Source organism: Megalobrama amblycephala, linkage group LG14 (genome assembly GCF_018812025.1).
Source record: "Megalobrama amblycephala isolate DHTTF-2021 linkage group LG14, ASM1881202v1, whole genome shotgun sequence".
In the NCBI taxonomy this organism is placed as follows: domain Eukaryota; kingdom Metazoa; phylum Chordata; class Actinopteri; order Cypriniformes; family Xenocyprididae; genus Megalobrama; species Megalobrama amblycephala.
Genome location: NC_063057.1, coordinates 37,946,004 through 37,960,213, shown reverse-complemented (window position 1 = coordinate 37,960,213; position 14,210 = coordinate 37,946,004). Strand labels below are relative to the sequence as shown.

At 36.8% G+C, this 14,210-nt stretch overlaps 1 protein-coding gene across 2 annotated transcripts in view; it reads left to right on the top strand.

Moving 5' to 3' along the window:
- LOC125244914 (gastrula zinc finger protein XlCGF8.2DB-like) overlaps window positions 1-11,866 on the top strand; it is a 127,407-nt gene extending 115,541 nt beyond the window's left edge. Inside the window, exons 1-3 of one of the 2 annotated variants that reach the window (XM_048155301.1) lie at window positions 2,566-2,638; window positions 5,548-5,682; window positions 10,119-11,866. In XM_048155301.1, coding sequence (XP_048011258.1) covers window positions 5,598-5,682; window positions 10,119-11,203 — 1,170 coding nt within the window. In that variant the 5' untranslated portion in view covers window positions 2,566-2,638; window positions 5,548-5,597 and the 3' untranslated portion in view covers window positions 11,204-11,866. Of the gene's footprint in view, window positions 1-2,565; window positions 2,639-5,547; window positions 5,683-10,118 lie in introns of those variants that run through there. The other variant, XM_048155303.1, reaches the window with a different exon arrangement.
- The last annotated feature ends 2,344 nt before the right edge of the window (window positions 11,867-14,210 follow it).

The following is a 14,210-nucleotide window of genomic DNA, read 5'->3' as shown; positions in this document are numbered from 1 at the left end:
GGTAATTTCACCTCCTCCTTAGGCAATCTAAGATGCGGTGTTCCTCAGGGTTCTATTTTAGCTCCCACCCTTTTCTCTCTCTATTTACTTCCTTTGGGCTCCATCTTTAGGAAACACAGCGTTTCTTTCCATTGTTACGCAGATGACATGCAAATCTATCTGCCTGTAACAAGAAAAGAAAAATCTGCTCTCCATACTCTATTAGCGTGTCTGGACGATGTTAAATCATGGCTTTCCAATAATTTTCTTTTCCTGAACTCAGATAAAACGGAAGTCATTGTCTTCAGCCCCTCTGACTCCAGAACACAAAATCAAATTGATCTTGAGTCATTAAGTTCGTTTATCTCTCCCCAAGTGAGGAATCTGGGAGTGGTTATTGACAACTGTTTGAAATTTGACAAACAAATAAGTACCGTTGTTGGTTCAAGTTTTTTCTACCTTCGCTCTCTCTCAAAAATCAAATCCTTCCTTTTGGAGGGCTCTTTAGAGACTGCAATCCATGCCTTCATTACATCACGACTGGACTATTGCAATTCCCTGTACTACGGGATCTCAAAGACCCAAATCTCTAGATTACAAGTAGTTCAAAATGCTACAGCTAGATTTCTGAAGAGGCGTAATAAATTCGATCACATTACGCCCCTCCTGAGATCTCTACACTGGTTGCCTACCCAGTTTAGAATTGAGTATAAAATCCTACTACTTGTCTATAAATCTTTAAATAATCTAGCTCCCTCCTATCTGACCAACCTTCTTCACCCTTACGCTTCTGCGAGACGACTGAGATCGGAGGGAAAACTACTCTTAAAGATCCCCAGAACCCGCCTAAAGACAAGGGGAAATCGAGCTTTTGAAGTGGCTGGCCCCACGCTCTGGAACAATCTTCCAAACTCTGTCAGAATGGCTTCCAGTTTATTCCAGTTTATCTGCCTTAAAACTCATCTTTTCTCTCTCGCATTTGGTATATAATATGTAGGTATTTGAGTGCATTTATGTATGTGTATATGTTTATGCATGTATGTGTATGTCTATATATGTGTATATAATGTGTATTTATGCATGTGTATGTATGCGTATGTATATATCATGTATGTCATATGCATGTACATGTGTGTGTACGTGCATATACCTGTATATATATGTAGGTGTGTATGTATGTGTATATATATGGATGTATATATATGTGTATATGTGTGTGTATATAGTGTCTATATTTCTCTGCCTTCTGTTTCTTTGTCTTTTAACTGTTTCTTTCATACTTTATGTACACTCCTCCTCCAATTGTTGTACAGCACTTTGGTCGGCCTCTGGCCGTTTTTAAATGTGCTTTAGAAATAAACCGAACTTGAACTTGAACTTGAACTTGAATACTACAGCTGAACTTCTGTCAGTGAAATAGCATGAAGAATAAATGTGTGTAATGAATCCTCAGATAGACAGTGAGATCAGTGTGTGTGTGTCTTTCAGTTCTTATTGTAGTGTCACATAAATCATTTTTATTACTAAAATTGGCTTCAGTTGAAATGATCACACACAGGATTCATTAAAACATATCATTCAATAAAAATTGTAAAATTGATAAATGTACATTTATTAATAAATGTAAAATATATCAACCCAGATCATGTGATCATACTGTAAACTCTTTATCAGTGAAAGTATGAGCACAATTATCATAATCTAATCCAGTTTACTTTAAATAAACCTCCTCCAGAACAGGATTTACAGATCTGATGCTCTGATCACTCTGAGAAAAGATAAAAACAACAAGGATTGAGTCGAATCATCATCAGTTTATCCAGATACCATGCTCTGAATTCATCATGTAGTGTTGTGGTGAATAATGTCAGTGTTTTCTTTCTATATCTGTCATGTGATCGTCCTGCTGCTGCTCTCAGTGCTGTAATGAACACAAATAATTCAATATATTAATATACTTCACTTTCATCAGAGCAAAGAGAGTCAAAGATGAAGTGTTTCAATAGAGGACGTCAGACACTCTCATTAGATGAGCGACCCATGTGATCTATACGATGACCTTTGACCTTCCTGAAAGATGAGCCAATCCCACTCGATTAGGACCTCTGTCAGTGTTTCTACATGTTAAAGAAACCTGCTGTACCTGAAAAACTTCTGATCTGTTGTATGTCCTATTATGTGTAATTTGATTATTTGTTCTTATTTTTAACAACAAAAATTAAATAACCAAAATATCTATATTGTGATATATTGTTACTTTTGCCATTATTTGAATTAAAATGTCTTATATCTTAAAGTAAGATTTTGGTCATTTTGCCCACCACAAAATGACACATAAAATGAATTCTACTTTATTAAGTCGTACACTGTTTTAAACATGTACTTTTAACTTGTAAACCACATTTGTAGCTATTTGCATATTAATACTGCATATTAATATCTGGTATAAATGATTTCTGCACCCAAACATTACAGTTTTGCGTATTAGACAAAATATGTCACTCTCCCAGTGTCATTGGTAGTAACTAATATTTTCTTGGGAATATATATATATAGAGAGAGAGAGAGAGTAGCAACGGGACTTTTATTTTGGTCTGGTGGTGTGACGTCATAAGGCTGCGACGTGCATCTGCATCTGTTGGGATTCGGCTGAAGAAAGGTTTGTGTTTTTACGCATTTAAAGTGTTTCAATTAATGCAAACTGTTGGGTCAGTTTTAATTATTTTTACAAGCTATGAACAATAAATCAAATATTCTTGAAAGCAACGTTGCAATTTTATATTAATATTTTTGGAAGTAAATCGCGTCATGAGTAATAGAAAACGTGCGTTTCTTTTCGCTCTCTATAACGTGATTCAGTTTATCGTAAACACGAATTCAGGTACTGGAAAGAAGAGATGAGAGAAAGTTTTTTGAATCTGCGAATCAGTTGAATCAATTGCTTCGTAAAATGATTCAGTGATTCGAATCACCGCAGGCTGACGTCACCTGCTCATCAAAACAGTAGGTGTGTTCGACATCGGCTGCGGCTGGATGTAACCGATCGGCGAGATTAGCCCATAGACTAGCCGCGTCCAGGCGGGGAGGAGCTGAAAACGGAGACGTGAAGTCGGACACTTTCTGCTTCCCGTAGTGACACTCGCGCTGCGTTTGCATCGGTTTGCATACTTTATCACAGCTGAAGTGAAATAAATGCAATATGACTAATACACTGATGTTTCAGAGACCTTTTCATTCAAAACTTTATGTACTGCTTACAGCGTCTGTTTTTACAAGAATAAAGTTCAAAGCATATGTTATTTAAATAACAATGTAGTTGGGTCTTTGTTTTTTATCCGTTTTATTTTGTTAAACATGACACAATACAACATCGCGACTACATGAAAAGAGCTTTAACTGTTATAAAAACACAGATTTTTGAGCATTAGTGGAGCTGAAGGCGTGACAATAAACACGAAACACACGTGATCGTTGTCATGCGGTGAATCCGGCCAATCATGAAACAGCTGTGTCGTCATCAGCGCTCGTGCAGCTCCCAGTGCCCAAGGAAGTCGACCGGAAGTTGAAGTCGGCCGCGTGCCGCCATCTTGTAGCAGAACTTCACTTGCGTTAGCATCCCATTGACTCCCATTCATTTTGGCGTCACTTTGACAGCGAATAACTTTACATCTGAGGCGTTTAAAGACTCCATTTGTCCATTATTTATTTCTAAAGATACAGGACAATGTATAAAGGGCTCCATTACCTTCTATGTTACATTATGGCCCCGTAGAAACAGTTTTTGTAAAAATAGGCTAACGATTGCGTCATAACCACTCGACTCTCTGTCGCACAGTAGAGAAATTACCGTACAGACAGGAGGAGAAGCTCGCAGGCAATATTATGCATTAACTTAATATGGCGTACTGGCGTTACATTTTAAAATACTATACAAAATAATTAATCAGAATACTTACTCCTGCTCACTCACGCCAAAGAACTCCCCGCTCAAGCTCGCCGTCTCTGCAAGATTAACGATGGCAGTTTGCACGCACAGCTACTAGAAGATTTACATCTGTCAGACAGGTTGCTGACGTCATCAAGCTTAGTTTGAGTCTGCGCGTCAGAAACGGAAGTGCTAAAAATCGCTAAAAATGGGCTTCACTTGACTCAATTGAGTTCCAATGGGTTCGCTGTGTCCATTTCTTTTACTGTCTATGGCAGCTCCTCTTGAGAAACTGCGCTGGCTAACTCAGGCGGCTGATCTCGAATCGCTCTCGCGGTACTTTAAAGCCATACGTCACAGTCACATGACGTCAGCGCTGTCTCAAGTCGAACAACATTTCTTACCGGCATGCAATTCATAGGTTTTACTCAGATAAGTGTTCTCTTAGAAGACTTAAGAATGATATTAATACCCTCTGTTCTTTTTGTTTAGAGAAACCTGAAACTACTTTACATTTATTTTGGAATTGCTCTTAAACACTAACATTCTGGTGTAACATTTGTGACTTTATTAAATGTTATGAGAATCCAAATTTCAAATTTACCTATAGAAATGTAATTTTTGGCTTTAATGAATGTGAAAAGAAAAATGATATTTATTTTATAAACCTTATTTTTCTGTTAGCCAAGTATCACATTCATAAATGTAAATTCTCAAAGTGCAAACCTCTTTTTTTAAGATTTAAACATGAGATGAAAATGTATTTTGACTCTATTGAATTTTCTAAAAACCTGAAGGCTTTGAGAACAATGGATGTGTTTAAGGACTTGGCACTTAATCTGGACTGAAAGACTGGACTCTGGCGTATTGTTTTATTGTTATATGATGATGACAATTGTTGTTATTGTTTTTTTGTTTGTTTGTTTTTCTTCTGTTAAACATTTAATAAAAAAAAAAAAAAAATGTCTTACCCCGGCATGCAGTGCTTCAAGTCAGCCGCCGATCGGTCTTTGCGGCGCTGCATCAAGTCGAACAAACCTAATGTAAATGAACGAGAACAACAAACACACAAATGTGTGATGACAACTTTTACAAACCAACTGCTAATTTTTTAATTTAGAGTTTAATCTATTAAATGTGACGTTAGAATAATTGAATACAAATCATAAATCGAATGTATTATTTGTATTTATTTTTTAATCAGATCATTTAAGTCCATTAACTCTGGTTTTTGAACGATACTATAATAAAGTACTTGAATTAGTTGCTGCGATTAATATAACTATAGTAATATAAACAAATTACTTAACCAATACTGTAGTAAGTTTTCTACAACTATATTATACTGCAATATACACTAGTTTACTGTTTACTGTAGTAAAAAATAAAGTACAGTTGATCAGTTCACTATAGTTAATACTACAGTAGCCTATGCAGTAGCATTCATTAACAAAGTGTTGTAAATACTATAATGTATGTACAGTATATACTACAATTTACTATAGTATGGTTCAAAAGCACTATAATATTTACTATAGTATTTTTTCCTGAGCTGAACTACTGAACTAGAGCTGATTGAGATGCAGCCAGAAATTTAGTTTGGATTTATTTTTCTTTGTTAATAATTCTCTTTTCAAACACAGAAAAACCCCTGATGAAGCGACTGAGATCCACGTGACACACTATTATAAAGATGGAGTTTATTAAAGAGGAGATTGAAGACATTAAGATTGAAGAAACATTCAGAGTGAAACAAGAAGAAACTGAGGAACAAACAGGTTGGTTTAAGTCCAGTCCAGCTCTACAGAAAAGAATGATATTTTTGAAGAGTGTCAATTAAAGGGCTTTTATTTAACATGGAGCAAGTCAGATTTGTTGCTCTTCAACCTGAGAAGATCCTGGGCTGTTTTCAGCCCCGACAAAACGTTGCAAAACTGTTTTTTTAAATGGAAACGGTGGTGCGTTGAACACCCTGTTCTGATGACACAAGAGATGCAACTATGGCAGCTGAGAAGGCCATTCTTTGTGTTCTTTTTGAAGAATTTTCGGAGCCTGATAATCAGTATAAATATGTATTTAATACTGCAAAATACACTAAATGTTACAGTCACTGCCCTGCTGTCCAGAATAAAAGAGAACACGTTTGCAAACTTTACTTGGACCCATTGTGCGAGCTGTCTCTTTAATCCCGTGGTTTATATACATGTTGATACTGATTGGGCTGACGTTTTTGACACACCCACCAACAAGAGAAAATGTATCTCAAACCCGTTGCAGACCGTTTCCAGGAAACATGTCGTTCAATCTGGAAATCGTAGCAAAACGTTGCATACCGGTTTGAGCTTGACCATGCCCTAGCTTTGGTGTTCGTTATTACGATGTGTCACAATAAATCAGGAAAAAATGTTCAGACAACATTGTTTTCTGTAAAATTAAACCCAAAATCAAAAATCAAATTCTGAATTAAAAACAATGAAAACCATTAATTTATTTAATTTAATTATGCAACAGTCTCTAACAAAAACATGAAGGCTACAGTATCTAAAATTCAGATGGTCAAAAAAGACTTAATTTATAAACAAAATATTATCATAATATATTGTAACATACCTGAACATAAGTTTAATAGAATAAATCCAGGAATAAGTCAGTAGTTAATGTCTGTGAGCGACTCAAACAGTTCAAATCAAAGACTCAAACTGAGCTCTAAATAAACATCTCTTGTGTCTTTCACATCTTCTGTCAGGTTCAGTAGTAAATGAAGCATCAGAATCAGAGTGTTTCTTCTCCTGAACTTCATGAAGCAGAAACATGTTTGGAAAAAATATTGATGGATTCCCATGTTTACTTAATATTCCTTATAAAGAGCCGTCATTTCTATTCTAATTTCCCCCTAAATTATGAGATCCGATAAGCGCCATCTGGCTCTGTCTCTGTTCGGGGTCAAATGCGACGACTCCTAGACTGATGATTGGCTACTGATCTGTCACTCATATTACGTGTCATCACGCATCTGTTTTTCTTTGTGCAGTTTATTACACTCCAAAAAGGTTTGCTTGTAAATACTTTATTTATTCAATTAAAGGTCCCGTTCTTCGTGATCCCATGTTTCAAACTTTAGTTAGTGTGTAATGTTGTTGTTAGAGTATAAATAAAATCTGTAAAATGTTAAAGCTCAAAGTTCAATGCCAAGCGAGATATTTTATTTAACAGAAGTCGCCTACATCGAACGGCCAGTTTGGACTACATCCCTCTACTTCCTTCTTTAATGACGTCACTAAAACAGTTTTTTGACTAACCTCCGCCCACAGGAATACACAAGAGTTGCGTTTGTAGAGTGTGTTTGTCGCCATGTCGTCGAAACGCTGTTATTTTCATCCCGCAGTCCATTCATCGGGTCTGATTCCGGCTCAAATTGATAGGGTAAAATTAAAGACATGTTTACAATAACACTGAGCGCGTGCATCTCCACGTTATGGTAAGAGGCGTGACCTTTCCGGGCAAGGAGCGCTAAGCTGCTGTCGAATCACAACACAGGAACCGCTGGCACAATCAGAACTCATTACGTATTTCTGAAGGAGGGACTTCATAGAACAAGGAAGTCATCAGCCCGTTTTTATGACAGTGGAAACAGCGGTATACAGTTAAGTAAATTATGTGAAAAATACTGTTTTTTTTTACATGCAAAACATGAACACATGTTATATTGCACACTATAAACACAATCAAAGCTTCAAAAAAACACGAAAAACGGGACCTTTAAAACAAATAATGTTTTGCTCTCGAACACAGTATGTTTGAGTGAGGAAAAAAAAGACAAAAGTAATCCCATACAAGTGCTCTGTAAAAATGTGTAGTCTTTCTTTACAAAGTGACATCGCCAACTACTGGCCTGGCATGCATATTACAGCATTTTTGTGAAATCCTAGTGAACGGGGATCGTTTTGACATCATTGTCATCTGTACAATGAATTCTGCGAAGAATCCTGGAGTAACATATGAGGGCAAACCCAGCACTACAGCACAACGACACACAAGCCATGATTTAAAGTTAAGGAAACAAATCAACGGCGAGAAATGAGTCTTCCTCAGATGTAATGAATGTTTTGTACCTCAGCGTACTTTGTCCTTTGATACACACATGTAATAGCCCAATACCTACAAAAAAAGTCTAGGAAGTGAGATATTTTGAGTTTTCTCTGCAAAATTTTTGTAGTTTTTGCCATTTCCAGATGTTGTATTTTAACGTACTCCTCCTAGAGCTTTAATCAGATCAACATCATATTTGGTCAGTCTAATCTAAAGGCTTTTGCGATGTTAAATTGCGAAGATCTAGAGTTTTCATTGAAGGGCGTGTCCGTAGCGGCCTGACAAATTTTTTTGATATGAAACAGGAAGTTGTTGTAACTTGGGCATACAATGTCAGATCTACCCCAAACTTCACATCTTATTAGAGTCCTGGCCTGAAGACATCTACAATATTCAGTTAAAGTCATAGCGCCACCTGCAGGCAACAGGAAATGACATGCTTTAGACAGTGATTAACTCCTCATTGAGATTTAACCAGAAGTTTTTGTTGAAGAGTGTGTCCGTGGCGGCCTGACAATTTTTCGCCATGAAAGAGGAAGCTATCTTTATACCAATATTCAGTTAGTCATAGCTAACTAGCCATTTGTTTTCAACAGGAAATAGCATGTTTTGCACTGTAATTTATTCCCTGAAACACATTTAAATATGCCATGAAGTTACAAACATGCTAGAAACACGTTAAATCATGCAACACTTGGATAAGTGCTAATGTATGCGATTAACGCCACGAAACAGGAAGTTGTTGTAACTCAAGCATACAATGTTCAATCTGCCTCAAACTTCACATGTTTGATAAGTGCCCTGGCCTAAAGACATCTACATGCTAAAATTAAGTTATAGTCATATCCCCACCAGCTGGTAGCAGGAAGTGTGGCAAATACACAGGGGGTGGGGTTAAATAAGTTCGTCTTCTTCCCACTCCCTTTCGAGCTATATTATATATAAACTGTGAACATCTCTGAAATATATTATAGATACTATTATTTCAATTATTTTCTTTTGTTGTTTTTTTTTTTTTTTTTTTCCTTTACCCAATGTGGGTATAATGTATAATACTGTACAATATATTCATCTTTCTGTGTACAATATTTTTATTTCTATGGCTCGAAATAAAGTAATCAATCAATCAATCAAATACAAATGACTGACATTATCCTCCTATATTTATGTACTTAAATGCATATTCCCCATCGTGCTTTGTTTTCCTAAAGCCACCAGGTGGCATTGGCACGGGTGTGAGGCCCTTTCATCGCTGCTTGCAGCTTTAATTTAGTAATGAAATTGTGTGAAATGTGTTTAGTTGAAATATTCACAGCTTACATACACAACCATGTAGAATTTCAGCCCCCAAAATGCAAGCACTGATGCACAACATGCATTTGTGTTTGAGAGACATTTAACATTATTTCATTTGAGTACACAATCAGATGGTAAAAGCAGGTCATTTGTAACTTCAACAAGCAGTTTCTGTGAAATGAAATTCTTCACAAATACTATTTCTCTGCAAAATTTAACATAGTTCAGAATACAGTATTTTCTGATATTTTAAACATTAAATGGTGTTAAATATGTTGGTTATTTTTATATAATTGTTTTGTTTTTCTTTGTTCTGCTGTTTTCTCTTGCTAGCATTTGTCAGTGTTTTGGTTTCATGTTCATAACTGCACCTGTAAGTGATGTTTGGACCATTGTGTTGGGTTATTTAAAGTTATAACAAACATATTCTGCTTCCTCTCTTTTAATAAATAATTATATGGAATAACTGTGTGATGAGTTTTTTGGTATGAGGGTTGAGATGGGAGGTTGTTGTTTCTTTACTTTTCTTTATTTATTTTTTGCGTCTTAACCCTTAGATGATGTAGTAAATGGGAGATTGAGATCAGTCTATAATGAACCAGATCTCCTGGGTCAAATTGAGTTTTAAATTAAGGGTTTAATTGCCAGTTTGAGACATGTCCTGAAGTGAAGAGTGAACAATTTTGAGAGGGCTTTCAGTAGCTTAGTGGGTATAAGATGGTTTTGATGGTTAAGTTGGTTTTGATGTTATACGTGTATAAATGTTTTGATCTGTTGCTTTGTGTCATTAAAGTGGTTTTAACTTCTTCTGCATCTTTTTTCACCTTAGACCTGATGGCACTGAAGGAGGAGAGTGAAGTACTGAATGAAATAGAAGATAAAGATCAACATAATCATCATAATGTCTTTGCTGGAGAAAAATTGTGTAGGTGCTCACAGCCTGAAAACAATTCTTCACAAAACATGGCTAAAAAGACAGGGACTAGAAGTCATTTCAGCTGCAAACAGTGTGGAAACAGGTTCAATCTAAAAGGAAGCTTTAACAGGCACATGAAAATTCACACTGAGAAGCCTTACACATGTCCTCAGTGTGGAAAGAGTTTCAATCAGAAAGGACACTTTATAGACCACTTGAGAATTCACTCTGGAGAGAAACCCTATACATGCCTTCAGTGTGGAAAGAGTTTTGATCAACATGTAAACCTGAAAGTCCACATAAAAGTTCACACTAGAGAGAAGCCTTACATCTGCCAACCGTGTGGAAAAAGTTTCACCCAAAAAGGAAGTCTTAATTACCACATGAAAATTCACACTGGACAGAAGCCTTACACCTGCCACCAGTGTGGAAAGAGCTTCAATCAGAAAGGACACGTTAAAGACCACATGAGAATTCACACTGGAGAGAAGCCTTACACCTGCCAACAGTGTGGAAAAAGTTTCAACCAAATAGGAATCCTTAACAGGCACATGAGAATTCACAATAGAGATAAGACTTACACCTGCCCTCAGTGTGGAAAGAGTTTCACTGAACATGGAAGTCTTGTAGGCCACATGACAATTCACTCTGGAGAGAAGCCTTACACCTGCCAACAGTGTGGAAAGAGTTTCATTCAGAAAGGACAATTTAAAGTCCACTTGAGAATTCACACTGGAGAGAAGCCTTACACATGCTCCCAGTGTGGAAAGTGTTTCAGTCAGAAAGGACACTTTAAAGACCACTTGAGAATTCACACTGGAGAGAAGCCTTACACATGCTCCCAGTGTGGAAAGAGTTTCAATGTGAAAGGACACTATATAGACCACATAAGAATTCACACTGGAGAGAAGCCTTTCACCTGCCAACAGTGTGGAAAAAGTTTCAACCAAAAAGGAATCCTTAACAGACACATGAGAATTCACAAAGAGTTTAACTAAATATGGAAACCTTGTAATCCACATGGGAGTTCACACTGGAGAGAAGCCATTTATATGTGGTCAAGGTGCAAAAAACTTCAGATATAAAGAAACACTTGAGTACCACACAATAATTAATTTATAAGAGAATGGTTTTATATGTCTTCAGTGTGGAATGAGTTACACAGTCAGGAAGGAAACACCTTAGGAATCATGTAATAATTCAAAACAGAGAGAGGCCTTTCATGAACCATCACAGTGGAAAGACTTGCAGAAATAAAACAAACCTTGAGGTTCACATAAACATCCCCAATATACTCTGGCAGTGTTGAACATAAAAAAGTTCAAAATCCCAGAGAAGCAGACTTGGCAAACATCCCAAGTGGTTTTTAGATTAATATGTGTTGCATATTTTCCTTTCAAAAACAAAATAAACACGAGAAAACCAATGTGAATTTTTTGCACCAGCTAGAGGCCTTCATGGGTCCACTTGGGTCCAAAATACTGAGGTCTGACCTGGGTTTGGGTGCAAAACTTCAATGAGTGCCTTGGTTCCTTGCCTTGGGTTCGGTACTATTAGTGACCGCCCGTCTCAAGTAATTTAATATAAATCTGCTTTTTCCAAATGGACCAGAGAAAACACAAAAAATAAACTTTAAAGGGGTGGTTCACTGTTTTTTTTTTTTTTTTTTTTTTTTTTTTTCTAGGCTTGATTGTGTTTATGGGGCGCAGTTTAACATGTCTTCATGCTTCATTTAAAAAGACACCATATTTTTCATATATTTGACCTTTATTCTACACCGCTGTTCTCCTAAAAACGCTCTGTTAAGTTCCTGGTTCTATGAAGCCCCTCCCTCAGAATAACGCAATGGGCTCAGATTATTAGCTGGCCCAGTGTATTGTGATTTGCTGTCCAGAACACATTGTCATGAGTCACGTTGTCTGGAAACACCACACCACTTACCATATACTAATAGTTGCATGCTTTCAGTGGAAATGTATATAATGGCATCAATATTGCCGTGTTAATTTGAGCTCGAATGAGACCCAGATATTAGTAATGAAGAGGGTCAAGCAGAACCTCTGAAAGCATGGCTTTTAAAGGACGTTTATGAATGGTAAGTATTTTTGTTTGTATTTGTGTCAAGTTTCAAGTTTATTATATTTATAAAGCACATTTAATACAACCTTGGTTGACCAAAGTGCTGTACAAAGTTACCTATGTCCATCAACAAAAAATTTAAATAGATATTCACAAGACGATAAACGCACAAGAGAACAAATAGGTTTTCAAAATACTTTTGAACTCAGACACTGTGGGTAGTGATGTCCGGTTCGCGAACGAATCGTTCTTTTTAACCGGTTCTTTTCAGTGAACCGGTTGAACCAGTTCACCAAATCGGTCTGAATCGTTCCAAACAGTTCACATCTCCAGTTAGCAAACACGAATCCACAAATTACTTAAGTTACTCACTTTTTGACGTGCCTGACACTACCTCTCAAAATAAACCAACATCCCAGAGTTATTCAGTTAATCCAACAGTACACTGATTTAACCTTCTGTGAAGAGAGAACTGATGATTTGAAGAGAGAACTGATGATGATGGGCACAAGCAGCAGAGCAGCTGATATGAGTGCGCATGCGCGGCGTACACGAACGAACATACACGGCCTGTCACCGTTCTCGAGTCAAGAACCGGTTGCAACGGTTTTCGGATCATCAGTACACGACCGAGAACCGCTTCTTTCGGACATGTCCGATTTGAGAACCGGTGAGCTGATGATACTGCGCATGCGTGCAATTTTTCAAGAGAATGAAAAGCACCTTAGTTAAGTTTTGTTGAACATCGGACAGTGTGATAATATAAAACATACTGGAAATATGTTTATGACTTAATTCAAAATACAAAAAGTTTATTGTGCTTTTCCAAATACACCAGAGCAGATTAATAGCATAAAATACTGTACATAATAAACTACATGCCAACATGAACATAATATTTTGTACACAGATCAAACTAATGTTCAGAAATAGTTCTACAAATTTAATTTTTCTATATTAATGTTATTTAAAAAGCAATATAGTGAAAGTTGTGCAGTTGTGCTTTCAAGTTAAGTTTTTTTTAAAGATTGGAAACATTTATTTGTTTCATAAATAATCCATGGACAGCTTATTTAATTTCTAAACAAAAATATGACGTATAAAAAAACAATAAAACATGTCGTAATCAAACTACAGCGAGAGCAAACAAGCGACTCCTTTTGAATCGCTCTCGGGGTTCTCGAATCTCAATCTCGTTCTCGAGTAGAACCGGTTGCAACGGTTTTATCAGTACACATCCGAGAACCGCTTCTTTCGGACGTGTCCGATTTGAGAACTGATGAGCTGATGATACTGCGCATGCGTGATTCAGCGTGTGATCTGAAAGCTACCGAACAGTAACATCACAGCACCGGCTAACTATGACAACTGATGCTATGAGAGGACTCGAATGAGGGGCCAATCTGGCAAAACGTAAGTTTATTTAATTACAAATAAATCGTAATGTAAGAGGATCATGGTTTCTGCTCTGATGAAGACTAATTTATTCACTTTATAACTAAAACTTTGTTTGCCCATCACTGCCTGTATATGTCATGTGTTTGGATGCTTTAGATGCAAAACTAAATTGTAAGAAACGCTTCAGATTATAATGTTTTAGTTGACTGATGTTATGATTACTGACTTTATATATTTGAATGTGTTAATTTTTTCATCCCGGCCCGCGATAGACGATGTCATTGCGGATGATGTCATTACGTCGGAGCGTAAAAGAACCGGAGAACCGGTTTTTTCAACCGGTTTATTGAATCGAACTGTCCGAAAGAACCGGTTTGCGGAAAAGAACCGAACTTCCCATCACTAACTGTGGGTGCTGTTTTGATAGATAAAGGCAAAGGCTCTGTCCCGCCTGCATCGCTGTCTAGATCTGGCTACCCGTAGTAGATGACTGGTAGACAAACAACAAAATTTTAAATTCAATATGAT